Source organism: Saccostrea cucullata, unplaced genomic scaffold (genome assembly GCF_032062105.1).
Source record: "Saccostrea cucullata isolate Sc308-1 unplaced genomic scaffold, CSIRO_AGI_Scuc_v1 ctg4793, whole genome shotgun sequence".
NCBI classification, from domain to species: domain Eukaryota; kingdom Metazoa; phylum Mollusca; class Bivalvia; order Ostreida; family Ostreidae; genus Saccostrea; species Saccostrea cuccullata.
Window position 1 is genome coordinate 31065 of NW_026929715.1, and position 7752 is coordinate 38816.

Sequence of the window (7752 nt, forward strand, 5' to 3'; positions counted from 1 at the left end):
ATAAAATGACTATTTTTCTTTGAATAATAACAAAACAAAGAGTTTATATTGCATATTTAATGAAGTAATATCAATAAAATGTGCATTTTCATGTAATTATTGAATTCTGCTAGGCCCATATAATCTGCCCACAATTGCCCAGGATGGACAGAATAATCACTTTTAGTATTCAGGAGAATGAAATGTATGTATTTGATTACTCATAACTGTTAAAAGTGAATATCAGACACTTAGAAAGAATTCAGCTAGGACAAACAAATTTTTACAGTGCATTTTCATTACACTGAAGAAATGGCTGCAGGGGTAGGGTGTTGAACAGCCATTTCCTGGACACTTTTTCTTTAGCATATGATGCAAGAGGGTTTTTTGCATATCATGATAAATATCTTGAAAGTTGAAAGGGGTTTTAACTTTGCAAAGAAGTTATAGGTATATAAAACCAAGTGAAAAAGAGATAAAATGGAATTTCATAGAACATGAAAAATAGGGGAGTATGTGATGCATGTGAGTACATTTCACCAAGATGTGCCCTTTATATTTGACTTTTTACATATAAATGTATTTGAAATAGATTAAAATTACCATTTAACACTTTTTTGCTGGTATATTTATCATCTGGAGTTGTAAGAATTGCATTTGTTTTATGTGTAAGAAACAATATGGGGTTAAGGTGGTTGACCGAGAATTGGTGAGGTCTCTTATTTGGCCATAACTTTTTTATTTTTCAATGAATCAAGACATATTTGGTATATTTTTACTCAGAATTGCATGTTCTTTTTGAATTGAGCAAGGTTTATTACTTGCAAGACAAACTTTGAAAGTTAAAGGTGGCAGAGGATAGTTTCGAATAAAGTACCGGTCAAAAAATAGAAAAAATAGAGAAACCTGAGGTTTGAATGCATATTATAGGTAATTTTATAGCTAGAATATTTTATGGGTGCATTTGGAGGGAATTGGTGGCCTTGTATATTTTATTGAAATATGACACTTTAGTGTCACTACTACTGTATATGGGATATGGACTAGAAATACGAAACTAAGCTCAAAACTCGCTCTACCGGTATTTCACCAGAAAAGCGGGGTGGGTTCACAGGATGAATTGTAGCTTGAAAACGAGGTGGTTGAGCCATTATCTCTTGCTGTTCATTGGTATGTACAAATGTTATTCTGCAATTTGTGTGGTAGCTTAGGTCAGGCGCACGGGCCTGGAAGCAGATGCGGCTGCGGCGAAATAGTGAAAATAGGCTTGATTCACATGAAATTTTGAGATTGTCCCTGCGCCATCTTTAGGGCTCATTGTGTAAGTTGTACATGTTTTATTCCTAAAAGCTTCAAATTTCTCAAGGGACTACATCATACTATTATTACATGTAGAGGGAATTTAAAATTTTTCAATGCACATTTTTAAAGCAGCTCAATAGTAAGTAAACCGTCAGTCAAACGTTTTGATTGCAAAAAAAACTATCCTCTACATAATTTTAATTATTGAAAAAAAATTCAGCGGAGTTGCTTGTTGACAAGGCAATGGAATTGAAGTACATTGGAGGGGTATATGGAGGAAATGTCAAACCATCACCATTCCTCTGTTTAGTCCTGAAAATGTTGCAAATTCAACCAGAAAAAGACATAGTCGTGGAATTTATTAGGAATGAAAATTTCAAGTAAGACACATAGATTATATGTTTGTTTCCATTTCTTTGAGATAAATTTTAATATGGTGTTATTACAATATAATGAATGATGTTTATTCCTGACAATGGTTTTCTGAATGTTGTAGGTATGTCAGGGCACTTGGAGCTTTCTACATGAGACTGACAGGAACAACATTAGATTGTTTCAAATACCTGGAACCACTCTACTATGATTACAGAAAGCTGAAGATGCAAAACAGAGATGGAGGTATCATACTGAAATACCTTGGTTATCCCTGACAGTGTTGCCAGAGAAATATGTCAAATTAATAACCAGTACAGTGTTCAGCTACAATTTTCATAGAGCACATTGACTGCCCTTTTCCCCAGGGGCTTCCTATTCACATTTACTATTTCATTGATCACATGTGTTATACAACTGGTATAATTTGTTTGATGACACATTTTGTTTACAAAACTCGAAACATACCCAAAACTAACTGGGAACACACATGCACACTGAAAACTGATATTTATGATACTTAGATATGCTTTAAACACAAATTGTAGAGCAATCACTGGCAAAAACAGAGATTCCTTTCACCCATAAATATATCTTTAAAATCTGAGATTTTAGAAACTTTTGTCAAATTTTTTTAAAATTTACAAGGGAACTTTTTCTTAACTTTTTATCAATGTCTAATAATTACTTTACAAGTAAGATAAGAAATATTCAAATAAATGCCATGAAAAAAAAATTCTATGAGCAAACAATTTTCTTATCAAACTGATATTGTTTGGTAAGATGAATTAGACAGATTTTCAACCAATTCTGCAATTCCAACTTGGTATGGGAGAAGGAAGTTTAAATTTCATTACAGTTGACTACAAGGGAACTTAGTCAATCATATTATATCAGTCTTTCAGAGGATAGACAGGTTTTTATGCCCCGGCCTGTAAAAGTAGATTTGGGGGCATCTAGTTTTCGGTCTTTCCCTCAATTTGTCTGCAAATGCCAGACTATGCATCATATAACTGAAGACTTGAAAATGTCCTTCTTATGTAAGATTTCAGAGGAAATACATGTATATCACTTAGGGAATCAGATTGTAGATTAGAGAATTTCTTCAATTGATAAGGAAACCTGCAGTTGAAATAATATTTTGTCATTTCAGGATTTTATTTGATCCACATGGATGAGTTTATTGACACTTTATTGAGAGAGGAGCGTGTTTGTGACATCATCCTTCCCAGAATCCAAGTAAGAAACCAAGTATTTAATGGAGTTATGCTTGTTTGCTACTCCATAATAAGTTTTTATTAAGTGATAGAATATTTCTACAATTTTAATATTTGAGAATTTTTTGTTCACTTCCTAATGAAACAATTTTACATGTCCTCAAATTCAAAAGTTGTGTTAACCCCTTGTATAAGAAAACAGGAATAGATTAATATGCATGGTAAGGTCAGAGATGCGGTTTATTAATAATTATGTTCCCTGCTTATATTTCTTCAAAGGCGGGTTAATACAATTGTTTTAACCAGAAAAAAAATACATGCATGATCCTTATGATGCATTAAGATATGATTAAGGTAATACCATATTCAGCTGTTGTTAAACTAAGGTCAAGCTTATGTTATGCCCCACTGTAGGGATCCCAGTTATCTGACCTACATTTTCAGGATGAATGACCAGGTTAAAGTTTTTGGGGCAGGTCCATTTCCATGTAACTTTAAGTCTTACTTGAACCAAACTTGTATGGATATTGATCCATACCAACTATTGACTAGAAAAGAATTTGGTGTGAGATTTTTCTTACTTATAGATATTTTCAAGGTCAACTAGGTAATATGTGTCGATTTTATACCAGATATAACAATTCCATGTTTTTAACTCTATAGAAAACATTAAATAACTTCATGCATAGTTCAGCTAAGAAAATGTATACTGATCTGTATGCATCACTCAAAATAGATATAGCACTAGTTAAAGCCTACTGAAACATGTATAACAGGTTTTGTTCATACCATTGATTGCTGAGCTCTCTTTGTTACAGAAGCGCCATGTTTTGGAGGAGAATAATGAGCTGGAGAGTCGAGTCAGTGCCCTCGATGAAGACCTCGAGGACATGGACACAGACGAGGAGGAGGCCATGGTACAATAATCTTACTGTCTCTTAAATAATACCAATTATATAAGATACTCATATGTGTTTTTACAGATACAAGTTACTGTTCAACATTAAATCTTACCCACTGTAACTGAGTTACTAATCAGAATGCTCTGCAGTATGTTTCGAACTACACAAAAATAGTACCAAAAGTTTTCTAAAATTGAATGATTTTATCTCAGATCTACAAAACCAGCAAAAGATTTCATATCTGTCAAAATGAATTAGTAAGTTATAAATGGATTCCTTGGTGAAGACTTAGTAGATGAGGTAGTGTTTTTTTATGTCCCAGGAAAGAAGCCCCTCACCCGTTGACAGAAGACATGGAGATAGAGGGTCACCTCCCAGGCACCGCCGCTCACCTTCACCCAGAAACAGGTACCAGGGTATTTTCTTATGGAGCTATTTATAGGAAATGTTTTATTGGCACAAGTTGCTTGTTGTTCATTATCTTAACTTAAAAATTTTCATCATCCATTTATAGGGATAGGGACAGGAGGAAGAGGTCAAGGTCAAGAGACCGGGAAAAGAGGAAGAGGTCAAGGTCACCAGCAGGTAAGGTTTTCTTCTATTCTTATTTTTTGACAGATGTACATAACCATTACCTTGCAAGATGTTATGACTCATTACTGATACTTTTTTCTTGAATTTCATGTGAGCATTAATAATGCTACATTTTTAAGATTTGCCATTCCCACCCATTATTGATACATACACTGTCTTTCTTTGAGTTACATCATAAATTGCTGCATTGCAGGTTCAGCCATAGATAGTTTTTAGCCAAAATGTATCCAAGTACTAGTAACATTTACTATTTTGTTGGGGTAACAAGTTTGTTATTTTGTAAGGATAATGAGTTTGTAGCGGAAATGACAATATAAAAATATAGTGGTAATGTAATGCATACCCATCATAAGCATTTTACATGCTAAAATTTAGTACTTGTGTAAATATTAAAGATAAAATTTTAGTATTTTATTTATTTTGTTTTTCAGATAAAAGACACAGAGATGAAGAGTAAGTTGTTTTGTTCAAATTGAAAATGCTGGTCTGCAAAGGCACAAATTTTTCCCCCTTTATAATATTTTCTTATGCAGTGCCAATTTGATACACTGTGCACTGAGTAACAAATTCTTAGGGAGTAATCATCTTTAGAATCTAAACTTTATTAGTAAAGTCAAGAATAATTAAAAATTAATTCACACCCCTGCAAAGTCTGTTTTGAAGTTGAACTGTGCCAAGGTGATGTTATCATTCACTTAAAGATGGACCTCATTTATTAATACATCAGTTACCAAATTCTTTATAATAAGCAAGTGCTGTAATGGTTGAACTGGGGATATTGGCCTGGATAAATCAGTGGTTAATGTACCTTACCAGTGATGTAGGGTCAAGGGTTTGATTCCAGATCCAGCAATACATTTTCTCTCCCATCATAATACTTAAAAGAAATATCAACAAACTTTTAGCTCACCTGAGCCGAAGGCTCAAGTGAGCTTTTCTGATCAAAATTTGTCTGTCGTTGTCATAAACTTTTCACATTTTCATCTTCTTCTCAAGATCCGCTGGGCCAATTTCAACCAAACTTGCCACAAAGTATCCTTGGGTGAAGGGGATTCAAGTTTGTTTAAATGAAGGGCCTTGCCCTTTTCCAAGGGGAGATAATTATGTATTAGAGAAAAATTAATGGCATGTTTTAAAAATCTTCTTCTCAAGAACCACTTGGCCAGGAAAGATGAAACTCATATGGATTCATCCTCAGGTAGTGTAGATTCAAGTTTGTTCAAATCATGACCCCCCGGGGGTAGGGTGGGGCCAGAATGGCCAATCAAAGTTTTACATAGGAATATATAGGAAAATCTTTAAAAATCTTCTTTTCCTGAACCACTGGGCCAGGAAAGATGAAACTCATGTGGAATCATCCTCAGGTAGTGTAGATTCAAATTTGTTCAAATCATGACCCCCGGGGGTAGGGTGTGGCCAAAATGGCTGATCAAAATTTAACATAGGAATATATAGGGCAACCTTTTAAAATCTTCTTTTCAAGTATTTCAAAGCCATGATTAGTAATATTTATATGGAATCATCCTCAGGTAATGTAGATTCTAGTTCGTTTAAATTATGATCCCATGGGGGGTTAAAATTCAAGCCCCCATCCCACCTCAGTAAACTTTCAGTTCTGATCAGATATGTGCTTTTTCCTAGCCGATGTGCTCAGGTGAGCGCTGTGGCCCCTGGGCCTCTTGTTAGTTACATGATTGTGAACCACAGGTATTTTACATTAATATTTGTCTTATATTTTAGGCAGCTTAAAAAAAATCAGATTGAGCTATGATGTATCACAGATCATATCCTTACCCCAGTTCAACAATTTCTGTAATTAGGGCCCATGCTGACTAGTCTGGTTTTATTTAACTTTTACTACCAAGAATGAAACTTAAAGATGCTACATGTATATGAAAATAAGAAATATCTTTCATTATATATTTTTAGTCGGAAGAAAAGCAAGAAGCATCGTCATGAGCACAAGAGCCGAGACAAAGATCGGGACCGAGAGAAACGTCACCATCGCAGTAGTCGTCATCACAAGGATGACAAGGATAGGGACAGAGACAAAGATAAGGGCGGGTCCCGGTCTGAATCAAAGGCGGAGCTTAGTATAGCAGAGACCAATGAACTCAGAGCATCCCTGGGACTACCACCCCTGAAATAACATGGAGTTTGTTGCTTTATGCCATGTTGTGTGAATTCAGAGAACTATGTTATAGGAAACAAAACTTTGTTTAATAGAAAGCAGATCACCTTTTCATTGTCATGGAACAATTTAATTTTAAATAACATGTCTGAAATATTGATCTTCATAGGTTTTAACTGAAATAAAACAAGCATCAAAATAATGGGAAACAATGTTTATCTTGTTGAATCATAAATTTCAGTAACAAAAATGAAATGATTGCAAGAACTAGCGTTGTTGGATGCATTCGAAATATCAACAACCATATAATAACAACTTCTCACATGAATACTGAACCTTTTGGCTTATTATCTTGATACAGGTGCTCTACATTGATATGATAACACTTATATGCAATTGAAATTACACAAAGGTGAATGCCGGTAATTACGATAAATATTATGGTAGCAAGACCAAGAATGCTACTACAACTACGCCAATATGTTATTTTCACAAAATTTTAATTTTGTGTCCAAAGTTTGTTGTTGTTTTTTTAACAGAACAAACTCCTCCTTGTTCTGATGTAAGAAAGACCAAAGATGAAGGGAACTCCAATGGTTCACTTTCTTTTTCTTGTCACAAATTTGTTCTGTAGATTGGCACAAAATGCATGTGCTGATTGGGGGGGGGCTTTCCACTCAAAGTAATTTTGTCAGTTGCACTGAGGAAAGCTGATTTGTCAGTTACACTGAGACAGAGGGGAGGATCTAACAAGAAGCCGTGGTGTGTTAGGACACAGGACTGGGGGGAGGTTGATGCAGTTTTTTAAGTTCCTGTTTGAGGTTTTGTGCCATTCTCTCTAGTCTCTTATTACCATGCTTCTTCACCCAACCATCCACTTCCTGAAATGGTATAGAGAGAATTCATTACTTTGTTACATGTATATATACTAATGTTTATAAACATGATACATTTATTCTTTGGTCTAAAAAGGCATTTTGGACTTAATCTTTATAATGTTTACCTCAAGAATCCTATGTTTTTTCCAGAAGAAATGATTTTTTATGACATCTGCAAATTCTGGGGGTGGATACTGAAGTTGGCTGATCATTGCATACTTGATATTATTGTAACACACATCTGCAGATAAAAACGTTTCATTTCAAAATGTAATTTTTAAACAACTTGGAATCCTGCAGTTTCCTATAATGGTAAACTAAATATTTTCTTTGACCTACCTTCGTTATAATCATCACTGTGCTTCCTCCCAGCATCA

The 7752-nt window shown here is 34.5% G+C and overlaps 1 protein-coding gene and 1 long non-coding RNA gene across 2 annotated transcripts; one reads left to right on the forward strand and one right to left on the reverse strand.

Annotated features, from left to right (window-relative positions):
* Positions 1-476: 476 nt before the first annotated feature.
* Positions 477-6703, forward strand: LOC134282013 (pre-mRNA-splicing factor 38A-like). The gene is made up of 9 exons (XM_062764454.1): positions 477-504; positions 1502-1661; positions 1778-1899; positions 2807-2892; positions 3689-3787; positions 4095-4180; positions 4287-4357; positions 4798-4819; positions 6296-6703. Exons 1-9 carry the CDS (start codon positions 477-479, stop codon positions 6513-6515), a joined length of 894 nt encoding a protein of 297 aa, XP_062620438.1. The 3' UTR covers positions 6516-6703.
* Positions 6704-7752, reverse strand: LOC134282014 (uncharacterized). The gene is made up of 3 exons (XR_009995206.1): positions 7715-7752; positions 7501-7616; positions 6704-7378 (listed from the first exon to the last, which is right to left on the reverse strand). It is a non-coding gene; the product is annotated as an uncharacterized LOC134282014 (long non-coding RNA).

Excerpts from the sequence above, each read along its gene's own strand:
- LOC134282013 (XM_062764454.1), top strand. The coding sequence starts at position 477 with ATGAAAAATAGGGGAGTATGTGATGCAT. Across the intron at positions 2,893-3,688 it reads TCATCCTTCCCAGAATCCAA|AAGCGCCATGTTTTGGAGGA; the intron begins GTAAGAAACCAA and ends TCTTTGTTACAG. Across the intron at positions 4,820-6,295 it reads AAAAGACACAGAGATGAAGA|TCGGAAGAAAAGCAAGAAGC; the intron begins GTAAGTTGTTTT and ends ATATATTTTTAG.